At 43.3% G+C, this 18,831-nt stretch overlaps 1 protein-coding gene across 2 annotated transcripts in view; it reads left to right on the forward strand.

Annotated features, from left to right (window-relative positions):
- Positions 1-18,831, forward strand: part of rpgrip1l (RPGRIP1 like) — a 186,697-nt gene that overhangs the window by 151,344 nt on the left and 16,522 nt on the right. For both annotated transcript variants that reach the window (XM_067997882.1, XM_067997883.1), the window contains 3 exons: positions 10,813-10,999; positions 17,212-17,296; positions 18,288-18,421. In XM_067997882.1, coding sequence (XP_067853983.1) covers positions 10,813-10,999; positions 17,212-17,296; positions 18,288-18,421 — 406 coding nt within the window. The remainder of the gene's footprint in view (positions 1-10,812; positions 11,000-17,211; positions 17,297-18,287; positions 18,422-18,831) is intronic.

Genomic DNA, 18,831 nt, shown 5'->3' on the forward strand with positions numbered 1-18,831 from the left:
CTGCTTTTTTGAGGTAGAACCTTGAATGGGAGTGCAAGCAGGAGGTACTATTATCCCGAGCCTTATTTTCTCCTGTAATGGCGAAAGCTACCAAAGGGGGAACTAAGACCACTCAAAGCGGATCTTATCCCAATCACTGTAACAAAATAAATTCCTTGGTGCTTTTCAGCATCATATTTCCTGAGCAGGATTCCATGCATGTTATGTGAAGAGATTGGATAGGCATAATAAAATCAGATATAATGGGCTCGATTTTAGCGTCGGGTTTCCTGTGCGTTATCGGCGGGGCGGGCTCCAAAATGTCAATTTCCACGTGCGGGAGCGGATCACGCCGAGATCCCGGCCACTTCCGGGTGCCGCGCTGACGTGCGGGGCTGCGTGCGCAGACCCCGCTGGTGGGAATCCCGCAGGCACTTAAAGCCAGCGGGGTTCCACTTGAGTGTACTTACCTTGCTTGTTGAGGTCATTAAATGACCTGAATCAGCTGTCAAAACAGGAAGTGTGGGATTTTACCTTCAACGCAGAGTGTTCCACGCACTGGGGGAAAACAGTCTCCCTTCAACCGGTCGTGTTCCAGCCAGCAGCCTGTGGCAGCTGCCAAGGTGCACTCCACAGCGGGTGGGAAAGCCCTCACCCACGCAGGAGGCCACCGCGTCACATAGGGCAACCCCTGCCCTCCACCACCCCCCGCCAAGCCAGAGGACAGACCGACGTGAAACCGCAGCCCCAGTGCGAGGAACCACCTACCTACCCTGCACAACCCCTCAGACCAACACCTGCCAGATGGGTGGTGCGTTGACATCCTCGGAGGACGAACAGCATGAACAGTCCCAGCAGCCTCACAGTCCACGCCATCCGCCTCGGAGACGTGGAGCCCCCCAACACGGTGCTGTGGCACACCCACCTGCACAGCAGGAGGGAGGGCAACCACAGAGAGAGATGCGTCGCAGGAGGCACTACCCTCCGCACAGGGTGTACAGACCGAGGCTCAGCTTCATGGACCTCTCCGAGGAGCAGTGCATACGTCGGCTCAGAGTCAATCGCCAGGTAGTCGCCGACATCTGCAGCCTCCTTAACAACGAGCTGCTCCCTGATGGACCAAGCAGCATCTTCTTACCTGTCGCCGTCAAAGTCACCACTGCCCTCAACTTCTTCGCATCCGGATCCTTCCAGGGTGCCACCGGGGACATCACCGGGGTCTGTCAGTCGCCTGCACACAAGTGCATAAGGCAGGTCACCGATGGGTTGTTCCGCAGGGCCTCGCACTACATCAACTTCGCCATGGACGAGCGCAGCCAGATGGAGAGGGCGGTTGGATTCCATGCCATGGCTGGCTTCCCACGGGTACAGGGTGTAATCGACTACACCCACATCGCAATACGGGCACCTCCGCATGAGCCAGGGCTGTTCATCAACAGGAAGGGGTATCACTCCATGAACGCCCAGCTCATCTGTGACCACCGCCAGAGACTCCTACACGTGTGCGCCAGATACCCCGGCAGCTGCCACGATGCCTTCATCCTCAGGGAGTCCACCGTCCCGCCCATCCTCCACGCACCCAACGCCGGCAACGGCTGGCTCCTCGGCGACAAGGGGTATCCCCTACACACGTGGCTCATGGCACCTCTGAGGAACCCCATCACCGAGCCGGAGCGTCGGTACAATGACAGCCACACTGCTACCAGGTCTACAATTGAGCAGACCATAGGGCTGCTCAAGATGCGCTTCAGGTGCTTTGATCGTTCTGGGGGAGCGCTCCAATACACACCATTCAGAGTTGGACGAATCATAGTTGTCTGCTGTGCCCTGCACAACATGGCCCAACAGAGAGGGGTGCCGCTGGAGGAGGCCCCATCCACACCCGCCACCCACATTGAGGACGGCGATGAGGAGGAGGAGGAGGAGGAGGAGGGGGAGGAGGAGGACGCGCCAGAGGATGGTGGACGACCCATGCGCCGAACCACGACTCACCAGGATGCTCGCCGGGCCAGGGAGGCACTCATACGTCAACGGTTCTCCTAGAGTCAGACAGTGCGAGGCGCTCGCATCTCCTCATCTGCACATGCGAGCGGCCATACCAGCCCCCTCCACTGAAGAGTGTTGCCAGTACCCACGCACCCACAGCAGTGTGCCCAATGGGCGGCAGCAGGTGTTCGCCATCATGATGGGCTGCACGGAACGCACCTATTGCACAGGCCGCGGAAGAATGGACGAGAGGTGGCAGGAGTGGTGAGAACGATAGTGTTTAATATGTACAATGTGAAATACTATAAACAAAACGTGTACAAATTAATAGACACCCTGGTGCATTCCCTTTGTGCTTATAACGCCTTTGGATTTCTTTTGCGGGTACCCCTACGTGGTGCTACCCCTGTGGCTCCAGCAGAGGTAGTGGCAGGTTGCTCCTGTTCTCGCCCTGACCGGGTAGATGCTTTGGGCGGACGGCCCCTGGGTTTCGGTGCCCGTGAGGGCACCTCCACAGACTGCTCCTCCTGCACCGGGGCAGGGGCAGACTCGGCCACCTGGAGAGGAGGCACCATTGCGGGTACTGGTTGAGAGGGGGGCAACGGGTGGGACGTGGGGGCGCCTTGAGAAGCGTCCCCGCTTCCATGTCCCCGGTCACCATCATCCCTCTCGTGGCCTCGGCCCACATCACCCCTTCCACCCTGCTGGACGGCAGTTTGGATGGCATGTGTGAGGCCTTGCAAGGCCACCCCTAGTGTATCCGTCAGCCTGTTTATGGCGGCGGAATGTTGCTCACCCTGAATCCGCACAGCCGTTGTCAGGGCCTGCACGGACTCGATGTGGAGCTGTGCGTGACGCTCGAGGGAGGCCAGCCTGTCCTCCACCGCAGACGCTCCCGCACCTACCCGCGACACTATGTCGCCGGTACCCTCCTGTGCCTGCGCCACCAATGCCCGCATGCAGGAGTTGGACTCCTCCATCGCCTGCGCAATTGTGGACAATGCGCGCAGCACCTCTCCCAGTACCTCGGCAATTAGCTGGTGCCCCTCGACGGCTCTCCTTTTCACTGGTGGCCCCCTGGGTTCAGCATCTGGGTCCGGCTGAGCAGAGCCTGGAGATGAGTGCTCCCACCGACGCGGACCCTCCGCGGCTGCCCCTGCCACCAGGGTCTGCTCATGCTCACTCATGCGCGGTGAATCACCAAGTGCTACTCCAACTAGTTGGCGAGGGGGACCCACCGAGGTGCTTGTCTCTGCGCTGGTGGATGGTTGGCTCAGATGTGACGATGCACCCTCAGAGACCGCCATGTCCTCTGAGGAATCGCCCTCCTCAATCACAGCACTCGCAGACGGCCCTGCAAGAGAACAGAGGGCACTATGAGGCATGTGCACCAACATTACGGTGCGCCTGATGCCAGGTGATGATACGGTCACTCGCGATCATGGGTGTTCAGTGTCAGCTTTCACTTACCGGCCGTTTCTGCAGCGACAGACTCGCCATCTGCGACAGACAGGCAATGTGGCGTGCGGGCGAGGTCGAGCGCCTCCACCTCTGCGTCTGTCAGGTCGACCACGTGCGGCGGGCCACCTCCAGTGCGTGCCCTTTCCCTGTTGTTCTTGCTTCTCTTCTCCTGTCAAGGCAAAACACAGATGCGTGAGTGGGTGTGTATTGCATAGTGACACGCATCGAGCATCGGTGTGGGTGGGTTGAGCGTGGAGCAGATGGATGGGAGGATGCGTGTGCCACATGCCCATCCCATTGCATGGGGATTGGGGTGTGTGGTAGTGTTCGGGTGGGGACAGGGACGGTGGGTACTTGCGGGCACGGCGAGGATGGTGAGTGAGTGGCTGTGAGGATTGCTGCGGGAGCGCAGTGGTGGCTCTGCAGGAGGGGTTGTGATCTGTTTGGCGTGATGGTGGGGACGGGTTGTGGGAGGGTGCGTTGGTGTACTTACCTTGCCGGACCTAGTGAGGTCATTGAACCGCTTGCGGCACTGCTCCCATGTCCTGGGGGTGTTGGCCCTGCTGCTGACCTCCGCCGCCACCTCTGCCCATGCCTTCCTGGTGGCGGCGGCAGGGCACTTGCATCCGTCCGCAGGGAACAGCGTGTCCCTCCTCCTCCTCACGCCCTCCAGCATCAGCTGCAGCGCGAGGTCTGAAAAACGTGGTGCAGCCTTTCCCCTGGGTTGAGCCATCATGTCTTGCCTACTGATTGCAGCAGGAGGGGCTTTGGGAGACTGCCCCTTTAAGTGGAGCTCCTACATCGCGTCGACGGTAGTGCGCATGCGCAGCCCGCCGGCACGCAGCTGGGAAGCGGAGAACCCGGAAGCAGGGCTTAATCAGTTCAATTATCCCGCGATCGCACGCAATTAGCCGTCCGCGTTTTCCACGCTCCCAGAGGACCACCCGCTGGGAACCCGCAGACCTGCTAAAATCGAGCCCAATATGTTTGTGATAAAATAGTCCACTAATTGTAAGGTTGCATGATGGTAGCACCAGAAAAAATATCATATACAAAACATAAATTCTGCTAGAATTAAAAGTAGACATCATTATAGTGAGGGAGCAATTTCTGGTTTTGGATAGCAGTAAATTTTCTGTCAGTGATATGGGGGAAATTATTGAAATGGGGGAAATTATTGAAAATTGTTACATCAATCCAGTCAATCTAAATAAGACAAATTATATTGAACTGTTTTGTCTTACAACAAGATGAAGCATTCTGGGATTAAAAAAAAGAGCACGGCAAACTTCAGTGGGTGGGATTCTATTATTGCAGTGGGGCTGCGCAACTGCAAAAACAAACAAAACATTGGAATCAATTTTTGTCTTTGCCGCCTGGACAGTAATCTGGCAGAGCGGATCACCCACCTGTCGTAGAACCTGCCCTATTGAAATCAATGGAATGAAAATTAGGCGGATTCTACAATGGGCAGGTGATACATTCTGCCAGATTACCCCCAGATGGTAAAGACAAAAATTTACCCCATTGTACCTTACACGGGCAGGATAGTTGTGGAGTCAATTTACTCATCCATTTCAGTCATTCCAACACTGGGAGGCACAGAGCCATGCCTGGTGTTTTTCCACATGGAGAGTTTTTTGGGCAGCACATTTGCTCTGCGTAGTCACAGAATGTTGACAGAGACCTGGAAGTAGGTCAGTTGTCTACCCTCTCAGTCAGGGATGGTACATGACCTAGAGACCAAGAAAGAGGAAGAAAAATATATATTGTTCTGTATTATTATCTATACTGTGACTTATGGAAAATCAGCATGTGAGTCATCCCAAGCCACACTCAGTCACATACTGGCTGTTGACTCAAGAATATCATTGGCAGGTTTCCTGACTATCTCAGCTTGGGAATGGTGCAGAGGGACCTTGAGAGTGGAAAAGATAATAAAATACCTTTTAAAAATTAAAATTAAAATTACAAATGGGATTATATGATAAAACCAATAGCAAGAACTGAACACTTTTAAACTTTAGTAACTGTATCAGAAAATGAGACATTCTATTCTCGCCAATATATGAAGTGAAAAGTCAAATGTCTTTATTAAATTTGTCGCCAGTATTAGTTTTATTATAGCAGCAAAGCCATCTGGAAATTTCCTAAAGAAATTTTTACTGATTTAGTTTAGCATTAGGCTTAGCTTTATTAAGAATTACACCCGTATCTATAATAATCCTACATCATTAGTTTTTTTCTAAAAAATTCTGCTATGGGACAGAATCTAGTAAAACATTTCTGCTGCAGATGTTCTACCTGTCTTGGTCATTACATGCATTGGCTTCTCATTTAAACCCATTTTAATGGAACAGGTAATTAAAATTGCTTCAAATCAAATCATTCTACCTTTATCATAGATCGTTAGTTTGTAATTCACAATTGATTCTTTGCTAAAGGAGCAGAAGAATACCCAGGTACTTTCTTTTACATAAGTCCAATGGCATATTTGATCTGAGTAATTATCCTTATGTTTCCATATTTACCAGACTTATTCAACATGTGTGAATGTATTGTTTTGAATTAAACATGAATTTTTGATAGATTACAGTCTGACAAACCAGTGCTAGTCAGTCAGGGCTCTTTTGCTTTCACTAAGCCCAAATATTTCTTACTGAATTTATTGAAAACATCCATCATGTTTTCTGTAGGGGCCAACTTGTAGGGAACAGCTTTTTGATTTAGAAAAAAAAACTTTGACATTGTAAATCACAACATTGTGTGTCAGAAATTACAGTCCTTTGATTTTGCAAAACTGCAATCATGTGGTTTCATTCTTTTCTGTCTGATTGGTACCAGAAAGGAATCTGGATTTAGATTGGTTTTGGTTGCTACAAGGTTAAATCTGTGACCACTACATTTTATTCTATATGATAATAACTTGCCTGGTACATGCAGCCTTACTGTTTATGTATGCTGGCAATGCTGATTTGGTGTGTAAAGTGTCATCTGTAGATAATACTATGTATTTGTAGTATTGATCAAAGATCTACTAGCAGCAGTTAATTGACTTGGTGATCATTACCTTTGAACACTGATAAAGCTAACTATTCTGTTTGATTAATGCAGGCTATAACATCCTATAAACACTTAAAATTCAGCATTATCTCTATGATTATTATCCAATATTTCTAGACGTTCAATAGGAAATATAAGAACATAAGATATAGGAGCAGGAGTAGGCCACATGGCCCCTCGAGCCTGCTCCGCCATTCAATAAGATCATGGGTGATCTTCTACCTCAACTCCACTTTCCCGCCCTAACCCCATATGCCTTGATTCCCTTAGTGTCCAAAAGTCTATCGATCTCAGTCTTGAATATACTCAATGCCCTCTGGGATGGAGAATTCCAAAGATTCACAACCCTTTGGAAACACGTTCATATTTAAAATTTTATACACTTAATTTGCCTTTAACAAAACTACATCTATTTCAATGGAAACTAGTGTAGTTTTGACTTTTAAAACAACTATTACAGTTGCAAATGCTTTCATTGTCTGTCTGCTTAACCATCGTTCTATGATTAGGGTTAAGCTTTGCCAAAGTGATATGAAATGCGAATTTGTTAAGCTTTATTTTGGCACCATTTTTAAATTTGTATTTGTGGAGGATTTTTTCTTCTGCTAAAATATTATTTAAAATGTTAATCCTCACACTGCCAATCATTATTAACATATTTGTTATTGAAAGTGTGTGTCGATTTGAAAGAAATCAGTATAATTTAATGGTTTTTGTGCAAAAAGCGTTATCAGATTGCAAGTTAAGGGGGAATGGGTTAAAGTGTTTTGATCATCCACGCAGTAAAACTCTTTAATGCATACAATACAGGCTACAGTTAATTCTAACTCACTTCATTCAAATTACTGAATAATTCAATTTCTTTTTTAGCGCTAAGAAAACCTGTGCCATTTTAATTCAACTACTTAATTTGAACTACTGCATATTTCACATTTTGCAGGGAAACAAATGGAGGCACCTGTAATGAATATCTTGAAGACAGTGATCTCATTGAGAAAATTCAATAATATCATAAAGTGCACATTTGAAGTACACAGGGTATATAGCCAATACGGACTGCAGCGGTTCAAGAAGGCGGCTCACCACCAACTTCTCAAGGGCAATTAGGGATGGGCAATAAATGCTGGCCTTGCCAGCGATGCCCACATCCCATGAACGAATAAATAGAAACTAAGTGCTATGATGAGATTACTGTCCTGAGATCACTTCCATGTATAGAATCTTGTGACAGATAGTCTGGGGTGCAGTTGTGTAATATAGCGTAGTCCCATTGTGAGCCAGGGAGACGAGCGCTGCAGAGGGCCGAGAAATTGAGCATAGTGGCAGGGTGGGGTGGCAGGGGGAGAGGGTCATTGCATATGTAACTTTAAAATTAGAGCCTTGAGAGAAATAAGTGTTATCTGTTTAATAGCACTGGGAATGTGGTAAACTGTGATGGCAGCAGGAATTCCCTTCCTCAATCCCTCTACCTCCCTACCTCCTTCCTCCTTTAAGACTCTCCTTAAAACCCAACTCTTTGACCAAGCACTGTCCCAGCTGAGATTAACTGATTCAGCACAGACCAGAGATCAAATCTGAGACCTTCTTGGTCTGTTTGACCGAGTACCTTTCCAAGCAGTGCATTTACTCATAAGCCATTTGGGCACTCCAATCGCTGTAGATTTATCAAGTGATGATCTGTAGTTGACTGCTAAAAAAAAATCACAGTGTTAGTTAGTTAAATCATCACTTTAAAGTTGAGTGCAGTACTTAGGGAGTGCTGCATTGTCAGATGAGTCATTAAACCAAGTCTGCCTATTCCAGTGGATGTAAAAGATCCTATGGCACCAAGTGAAGAAGAACAGAGGAGTTCTGCTGGTGTCCTGACCAACATTTATCCTTTAACCAATTCTACCAAAACAAATTAACTGGTCATTTACCTCATTACTGTTTATGGAACATTACTGTGTTCAAATTAGCTGCCGCATTTGCCTACATAACAACAGTGACTACACTTCAAAAGTAATTTATTGGCTGAAATGCTTTGGAACACCTGCAGATGTGAATGATGTTATACAAATACAAGTTAATTTTTTCGATGTGATATTTATACTGCATATCCAGGTTATTTCATATATTTTAAATAAGATTGCTCCCTTATTAATGTAAATTATACATGTGGTGATTCAAAATAAGGCAACTGCATTTAATTTTAAAAAACATAAATTTCAAAAGTAGTGCAGTACTTGGGACCTGGGTAGTGCAGTGAGTTATCATACTTCCCTTTAATTCCCAAATTCAAACCATCCCAAACTAATGGGATGAAACTCTGCTTTCTCTGCTGGCTATAAGCGTCTCAGATAAATGAGTTTCAGCAATCTCAGTCAAGTTACTAGCTGGTGTGGCACACAACCTTAAGTGTAAAAGTTAACAAAAAAAAATCTTTAAAAACAAGTGCAGTCTCGGATTTGTATCGTGTGAATTGTGACACTATTTCTATTGTGATGGAATTGTCTTCTGTTTATTTTTGTTTTGCCTTTTAGGTGTTAGCCTTGGCTCAGTGGTAGCTCTCTTGCCTCTGAGTCAGACGGTTGTGGGTTCAAGCCCCACACCAGAGAATGGGGTGCATAATCTAGGCTAGTAGTGCAATACTGAGGGAGTGCTCACTGTCAGAGGTGTCACCTTTTGGATGAGGCATTAAACTGAGACCCCATCTGCCCTTAAAGGTGTATGTAAAATTCCCATGGCACTATTCAAAGAAGAGCACGGGAGCTCTCTTGGTATCATTGCCAGTATTTGTCCCTCCACCAACATCTCTAAAACAGATTATCTGGTCATTTATCTCATTGCTGTAAATGAATCTTTTTTTATTATTCATTTATGGGATGTGGGCATTGCTGGCAAGGCCAGCATTTATTGCCCATCCCTAATTGCCTTTGAGAAGGTGGTGGTGAGCACCTTCTTGAACCGCTGCAGTCCGTGTGTTGAAGGTACTCCCACAGTGCTGTTAGGAAGGGAGTTCCAGGATTTTGACCCAGCGACGATGAAGGAACAGCGATATATTTCCAAGTCAGGATGGTGTGTGACTTGGAAGGGAACGTGCAGGTAGTGGTGTTCCCATGCTCTTGCTGCCCTTGTCCTTCTAGGTGGTAGAGGTCGCGGGTTAGGGAGGTGCTATCGTAGAAGCCTTGGTGAGTTGCTGCAGTGCATCCTGTGGATGGTACACACTGCAGCCACTGTGCGCTGGTAGTGAAGGGAGTGAATGTTTAGGGTAGTGGATGGGGTGTCAATCAAGCAGGCTGTTTTGTCCTGGATGGTGTCGAGCTTCTTGAGTGTTGTTGGAGCTGCACGCATCCAGGCAAGTGGAGAGTATTCAATCATACTCCTGACTTGTGCCTTGTAGATGGTGGAAAGGCTTTGGGGAGTCAGGAGGTGAGTCACTCGCCACAGAATCCCCAGCCTCTGACCTGCTCTTATAGCCACAATATTTATGTGGCTGGTCCAGTTCAGTTTCTGGTCAATGGTGACCCCCAGGATGTTGATGGTGGGGGATTTGTGCTGTGCGCAATTTGGTTTCTTTGTTTTCCTAAATCGTAACATTGACTACACTTGAAAAGTACTTCACTGGCTTTGGGTTGTACTGAGGTCATGAAAGTACATATAATGCACGTTCTTTCTTTTTATACTTTTTCTTATTTTTCTTGCCAACAAATTCCCATGTCAGACTAGCCCAGTGGCTAAATGGATTACTCTGAATAAATATGTTATTAAAATAAAACGTAACACCATTGTCATTCTTAGTAGCTGAGCTCAGGATTATTTGGGTTATTTGCTAAACCTTTCATAGTTTCCATCTCTTTTTTCCTTTCTAATTTGAATATGAAAAGCTTATTCAACTCAAAGGCCATCACTTTAATGGCACTTGGCAGTCATTTGATTTATTAAGTTTAGAGAAAAAAAAATCCACTAAATATTTCATCATTCCATGCTAATCCTAGTAATATTGCCAGATGAAGCCTTGTACCTGTATTAGCAGAGACAGAATGGTGGGTAATTTTCTTGTCATCTTTGTAAAATTTCCATGAATCTACTGAATAATAAAACAGACTTCTTGAAATATTCAGATTTAGGTTTGCTGTAAAAGTACCTGAAAATACATAATAAAAGAAAAAGATTCATGGTTTAATGTACATTTCAAGGGTCCTAAAGGCGAGTAAGTGGAAAATTAACTTTTCACTAGAATGCCTCAAGTCGTTTTACAGGATGAGACACCTATACATTGAAATTCCAATAACTTTGTAACCTACTTTGTATTTTATTTTTTGTATTTTTTTATCCCTACAGCCATCCGAAAAAATCCGCATTGAGGTTGTATCTCTCACTCTAAATGAAGACACTCACATCCTAAAGGATGAAACTATTCAACGGCTGTTTGTTGAATACAGATTCTACAATTTGCCAGCTGAGGAGACTCCACTGTCTCTTCCAAAGCCAAGCAGTGGACAGTGGATCTATTACAATCACAGCAATGGTAATGACATACAAGAAGCTGAAATAAGTTAGAGTATCTGAATGTGTTTTCTCCAAGGATTGCATATTAACCGTTTATGATAGAAGCAAGATTAGCCTCCAATTAAAAATGGTTCATTTAGCTTTCTGTTAGGAATAAATAAATGTTATATTTAACAAAAGGGAATTTAAAAAAAAATTAACTATAGTAAATTAAAAGATATCTGGCCTGGATTTAAGAATTGTTTAATGATAGATTCCAAGTTCTTTTGACAGTCATTAATTCTGTTAAATTATTCCCTTCCTGCTGACACGTTTTATTACTAAGTATTAAAAACCACTTTATTCAGAACTTGCAGAGGTGAGCTGTGCGACTGTAGGTATATATAATAAATCATGTTTGTGTTATTTAAAAAACGCTCACAAATTAATTGAAACCTCACATTCCTTATGGTTTACCCTAAAACATTTGCTGCATGCAGTATGAGTCTGAAAATGTCCCTAGAAATGACTTTTGAAATATTATGTCGCTATTTTGGGACTGTTTCCACATTCTTTTAACATGAATCAGTAAAAATAAATTATACTCAGCATTAAACATTTTTAATAAGCTTCATTGCTTATTCATTATCAATATACAAACCACCTAAATGCAACTAGCAAGTTGCTACTGTAGTTTAATTTTTTTTTAAAACAGTTCATAATAAGGATCGGACCAAAATAATCAATATTAATAACTGGAACACATTGTTATTAAATGTACTACAACATTCATTTATGTTTTAAATGAGATGCCAGATTCACAAATGATTATTTTGATTGATTAATACATAGTAATTTCTTGAACTTCAAGAATGAAGCTAGGTCTAAATTACTTGGGCATAATATAGCTTGAAAGAAGCACTCACAAAACTTAATTTGTATCATTCACTTCAGGGTGTTGTTCACACACCTGGGAACTTGCCTACAATTCATATTGTTGAATAATGATAGCAACAATTTCTGTTGTGGCAATCTTCAGCTCTTTGATACCATAGTGTATCTTCAATTAGCATTTTATTTTCTGTTTGTGTATGTTTATTTGGTGTATTGAGATGTCTGTCAGATTTCATCCTATTACGCTGCCTTTGTACTATACCTATGGCAGGTAGGTGAGATTTCAATGTACACATCGCAGACCAGAATTTACTGCAGAGTGTTCATTACTGGGACTCAGCACTAAGCTCAGTCAGGAAGGAACTCTATGCATACACATTTACACACGTAATGCAGAAATCTGTTGCCTGACTGGTAAGTTTTCAATGTCCGGCAAATTACTCGGAACTGTTCCCACTCCACCGGCATTACTTCGCTGGAAGTGTGGCAGAAAACCTGTTTGTGACAGAGTGGGAGCAGCTCTGAGGAATTTCCCAGCCAATGTTTTGAAAGCCTAGGCAGGAGCATCCACACTCACATAACGTGAAAGGGATTCTACTTGTTTATAATGTGTACAATTTCAAAAGGGATTTTACACTGGATCTGCTTTCTAGAAATGTTTGCATGTCACTATCTTGAAATCTGTTGTTAGAGGAAAGGAGTTAGGAACCGTACCCAGGCATGAATTTAAACTTGTATTAATTCCATGGAAGGGAAATGAGATGGGAATTTAAGTTTTAATGCAAAGCCATGGAGTGAAGGTAGACTCACTTCTCAAGCCAATGTGTCAGATTGCTAACCTGAATGGACTAGTTTTGCTTAAACGCAAAAGTGGTCGCGTAATAGAGGCCGTAGTTGCTGAAAGCACAGAAAGATCTAGAAGAATTATACTGAGGTGCCAACCTATAAATCATACTTTTCCTGTAGCTGAATTTATCTACCAACCTTGGTTAATGCAGCATTTGAATACCTGCAGCCATGGGACATGAGTTCCAGACAAAGCTGCTCGTTAGATGAGTACCACAGGCCAAGGAAGTGCTGTGTGAACTTTTGTCTCTGCTTTTTGGGCAGACGTTTTCGATCAATATAAGAAAGCTCTTGTGTTCCTAAGTTAAATATGTTTGGTTGATTTAAGCATTAGAAATACTGTTCTGGTCATGATCTTCTAAAGGACTATTGGCTCTGCATTTCTGTCTGAGGTTTTGAATTCTGGCATGATGTAAACCATCCTTAGCCATCTTATTGGTCTGCCTGATTTGCAACTGTACTGAGTTCAGGAGTAAGAGCTGGGCTTTCTGTGCAGTCTGCCAAACTGGGCTAGAGCAGTCCATCATTGGGTAGATGCAATCTTTATAGACAAAGAATTGTCAATGGTGGCATGCAAGACTAATCTTTCTTAAGAATCCATACTCTTCTATAAACTTTTCATTTGCAGTATAGTACACTTGTTTTCTTCCTGGGCAACTCAACAAAGCAACACAGGCCCTGAATGTATTAGTTCTTGTCCAGGTTTAGACCGAGGACAAGTTCCTGAAGATCTTAAGTGTCTGACTTGTTATGAAGCCAGTGGCCCAGAAATTGCTCAGAGCGGTGAACCAACAGTGCTCACCGCTCCAGATTTATACTCACCCGCTAACTTACCGCAGTCTTTACTGGGTGCACCTCCTCCAATAGGAAATGGAGAAGAGCCCAGCGTTAGCACCAGCAAATCTAGGACCCATGGGAGAAGCGAGAGGGTCTCTCTCTCCCTGTGACCAATCAGATTGCAGCATTTTTGACAAGCTGCGAAGAGTTTCTCCAAGCTCGAACATAGAATCCAGGAAGTGAAAGGTACAACATTAAAATCATTTGTAAAAACAGTTATAGACAGAGAAAAAAAAGTGTAAGAAATAATCAAATTAAATAAAAGAGACAGAAGGGAAAAGTAAAAAAAAAGTTTACATTTTTTTAGTTTTTAAAAAGATTTTTTTTAAATGACCAAAAACTATTAAAATAAGGAGTAAAGAGACTCCACGTTTTAAAAAGTAAATTTTTAGTTGTTTGGCAGTCATTAAGACTTACCACGCTGTTAAAACTTAGTTTAGACCTGGTATTTTTAAGCATACCTGTATTAGAAGAGCAAGTTGGCGCTGGTCCACTCTTTGCACTGATTCCAACCGGCGATATTCCTTTAATTCAAAGCTGTCGTATCACCAGTGAACCAGGAGGAGCAAGTTCCGGATTTCCGCGTTTCACTGCGCATATGCAAATGCCTCGATTTCGCCACTAACAACGGTGAGCGCTGTTAGAGCTCACCGTTCTTTTTAAAGCAATTTCTGGGCCATTGTCTTCAGTCCCCGTCACAAACTCCATTCCCAAGCCACTGACTCCATGCCTCTCCCTGGCCACTGCCTGAGGCTGAACCAGACCGTTCGCAACCTTAGCATCCTATTTGACCCTGAGCTGAACTTCCGACCACATATCCACTCCATCACCAAGACCGCCTACTTCCTCCTCCGTAACATTGTCCCTGCCTCAGCTGATCAGCTGCTCAAACCCTGAACCATACCTTTGTTACCTCCAGACTTGACTATTCCAATGCTGTCCTGAACAGCCTCCCATCTTCCATCCTCCATAAACTTGAGCTCATCTAAAACTCTGCTGCCCGTATCCTAACTTGCACCAAGTCACATTCTCCCATCACCCCTGTGCTCGCTGACCTACATTGGCTCCCGGTCCAGGAACGCTTCAGTTTTAAAATTCACATCCTTGTTTTCAAATCCCTCCAATTCTTGCCTTTTTTGCATACCTGAATTTAATCACTCCGCCGTTGGCGGCTGTGCCTTCAGCTGCTTAGGCCCTAAGGTCTGGAATTCCCTCCCTAAACTTCTCCGCCCTCTCTCCCCCTCACTCCTCCTTTAAGACGCTCCTTGAAATCTACCTCTTTGACCAAGCTTTTGGTCACCTGTCCTAATATCCACTTGTGTGGTTCAGTGTCAAATTTTGTTTGAAAATTGCTCCTGTGATGCGCCTTCGGTTGTTTTACGATGATAAAGGCGCTGTATAAATGCAAGTTGTTGTTGTTGAATTTGCTATCAATACAGTCCTTAGATAAAACCCTGTGCTACAGTCTACTTTTACAGAGAACAGAAGGGCTTCACACACTAACAGATGTAAACTCCGTAATATAAAAACAGAAAATGATGGAAATATTCATTAAGTCTGTTAATATCTAAAAAAAGGAAAGCTACGTTAACATGCAAGGTATACCTTTCCTTTCATTAAAACTTAAATTCCTTTCTCATTTCTCTTCCATGGAATTAATACAAGCTTAAATTCATGTCTGGCTACGTTTCCTAACTCCTTCCCTCTAACAACAGATTTCAAGATAATGGTGTGCAAACATTTCTAGAAAGCATACATCGCTAAGTACCAGATGTGCATAATAAATTGCCAACATCTTCCTCATTTGTTGTCCAGTATTGTGAAAGTGTTGCTTTAACAGATCCAGTCTCCTTGCGTACAGTTTCAGCGAGCTTATGATTCTAAAGTTTTCAAAGCTCAGCCTTCATGGGCTACCTTGGCCTGGATTTTCTGAAGGGGGATATCTCTGACTGGGAGGGTGGAATTTCTGCCTGCCACAGCGATGCCCCCTGAATCCGGCCAAATTTCCAGCCCTGCATTAAGTTGAATGTAGGAGGCAGGCCTCAGGAGCCTGCCACAGTGGAAGGAAGAAGGCAACTGCTAAGCTGCCTGTAAAAATTATTTATTTTAGTCAAACATTTTAGGCTGTGCACAGCTGCATTCTGAGGATACTTGGTACAGGCCCTTCTTCATTGGAATCCCCCAAGGCCCACTTCACTATTGAATGCTGAATGCAATTATTAAATGGGTACCACAAAACAGGCATAGTTGTTACTGTAAACATTTTCAACGATATGATCAGGATGAGGCAGTAAGTAGAAACTAGACACCAACATAGGATAGGAGAATCAGCATGCAAGTCATCCCAGGTTGCTTTATCATGCCTCCTATCGCAAACAAAAGAATAGGAGACAGTTTTGCATTTTTGTATTAGAATGAAGTGTTTTATGAATACAGTTCTTAGAAGGCTTGAAATGATTTGACGGTCAGTATCTGATGATTGCAATGTATGGTAAACATTCCAATAGACAAAATTAAAATAAATTGGTCATTCCCTGTGTGAAAATAATGCACACAGCAATGTATTATAAGTGCTTTAAACATTCATTTGTAACTTTTGCTCATTGGAATTTCTACCCTACGATGTGTAGGGAGTAGACTAGCTGTCCGCAAGTACTGATGCTATGTTTAGATGTAGTCAACCTTGGTCGGCGTCAGTATTACAAATGCAAACTCTACCTTAGTTCTTTGAGAAATCTATAGAAATGCTACATAATGCAAGTTTGTAAAACATGACTAGAACCAGCAATGTTGTTGAAAGTTATAAGTATTGTTTGGTGATGCAACATAATGCATCAATAACATATAAACATTCATTTTATGTAGGATACTTTTAATATGCAAAAAAGGCATGTTTGTACATGATATTAAAGCCTGTTTCAAATATAGAGTGCAGACTAAGTATTAATGGAAACTGATTGGATTCACTCCCTAAAATTAGCTGAATTGGTGTTTTTATTCCACAGGCGTTAAGCATTCATTGTTGTATTATATCTGCCAAATTGGCCTTAACATCCTAAAAAACATTTTCCTATTGGGAACACTTAGAAAATAGGGACCTCTGAAGTTTACTCAGAAAAAACACAACTACAAATAACAGCAAGTGTACTTTTCCCTGAGATTCAGCATCACCTAGTTCTGACAAAATGCCATGCTGTAAGTTTTAGTTAGTGCATAATGCTACACCTCTGTCAGAGCAGAGTTGTGGCAGATGTGGAGGATTAAATTACTTGCAATGTCAGGAAGGACAACTACACTGCCATATACTATCATTATCACCATCTCCATGGGTGAAAGAACATGCAGTAAATCCCCTTAAATATATGGCAATAAATGGTGCCTGCTTTTCCAATTGACACTGCCAGTGCCATTAACAGAAAGTGACAGTTATGTGGCACAGTCAAACATTGCCTGTATCATTTTTTGACAGAGTGCATATAAAACTGCCACCAATGTGACATGTGATCACATGATCTTAGATTTAATACTACTATACCTTTCAGCTTGCTATCTCTTGCTGGGTAAACACAGAAAGGGAAAGAAATTGAAGCCTGCTTTTATATGCTTTTCTAATTGGAATGTAAAAGTGTTGTTGTCAGTTTGCATCAAATAACAGGATATGTGTTTTCTTGACAGTGATCTATGTGGATAAAGAAAATAACCAGCAGAGGAGGCAGTTCCTTGGGTCAGTGCTCCAGGGACTTGAATCAAACCTTGAGAGGTAAATATTAATGGCAGCAGTGTCACACCAGTTTCTTCTGGATGTAAGCATTTGGACTGCAATAGTCAGAACTTATGTGTATCATCTGAAAGTACTTTATATTATCTGATACCGAAAGAGTGATGTAGCATGCTATTCTTTTTAACAGCATAAGTGAATAAAATTCTTTTTAAGGAATCAAAGTAAAAATAAATTAACATTCAACAAGTAAATCACTCCCCTGTATCTATTTATACTCCATGTGACAAGTGCTCCCTAACTTTCACTTCAGAAATAGCACTGATCTTGATAAATGATGGGACCAATTTTCCTGCCCTTCCAGCTCGGGTTCTGGACAAGTGCACTGCATCTGTCAGGCCAAGTTGCACTCGACTTCGGTTTGGCTATTAATATTCTACTACAAAGTAACTTATTGGGTATGAAGTGCTTTGAGGCATCCTGAGAAAATTATAAGGTGCTATATAAATGTACCTTCATTTTTTGTTTTCTTTCTTTCTTTTGATATGACGGCATTTGTTAGCAGGGTTTTCAATTCATTTTCATCACAGCAAAGCAAACTACAGAATTCCAGCCAAAAAAAACCATCTCTGCCTATCTTGCACCCCTGTCCATTCTTGGTCATTGCAAAAGGTGGCAACCTTATGAGCGACTCCATTATTTAGTGAGACATAACCTGGTGAGTGGTGTCGGAACCAGGAATAGTAGGTTGTGATTTACCATTTCAAAAGATTTTGAATGGCTTAGTCCATTTCTAACTTTCCTGACCTTATTTCACTTCCTGATCCCAAATATTTCTGTTTCTTTCAATCACATTGGTTGAAAGCTATGTCATATTGAGTATCTCTTTAGAGTCTGGCACAGAAAGATTTAAAGTGTGCGTCCTGTGAAACAGATTTTTTGTTTGAATATTTCAACTTTGCACAGAGAACAGATTTCCACTTCCTCCATTGGGACATTTCTTGATGAAATTTATTTCTATTTTCATCCCTAGTATAAAGTTTACAATAGTCAGTGATCCACCTGAAGATGAACAGGACTTGGAGTGTGAAGATATTGGCTTTGCGTATGTTAATCTGAGAGAGCTTTTCCAAAAGGAAGAGGACGTTATTGAACAGGACATTGACAGTGAGTACACTGAGAATTCAAGAAATTTTTATTGGGGTCAAGAGCAAAAGATATCAAAGCCCTACCTTTGTTGCTGCTGTATAAATTCTTTTAATATATGTTCTGTATATCTTTGATAATGCTGTTCCTCTGCACTTTGTTAGCAATGCTTCCAAATGTTTTAATTGGCCTATTAAATCTTTGAATCATACTAAATAATCAGGAATGCTGGCTGGCACTGTAAAGACCATGATTAAACCCATTGCCAGTTAATACTGGTACGACTCTTCAAATAATTTAGAAATGAGAACGTGTCTTAAAACTGTTTCATAGGGCATGATTTTATCTCGGAGCCGGGTACCCTGCGCATCCGTAGATATTCGCGTGGGGAACCTGGAAGCTAATTGAATGCGTCACAGTCGTGATCACAA

The sequence above is a fragment of the Heptranchias perlo genome, chromosome 16, assembly GCF_035084215.1.
Source record: "Heptranchias perlo isolate sHepPer1 chromosome 16, sHepPer1.hap1, whole genome shotgun sequence".
Classification (NCBI taxonomy): Eukaryota; Metazoa; Chordata; class Chondrichthyes; order Hexanchiformes; family Hexanchidae; genus Heptranchias; species Heptranchias perlo.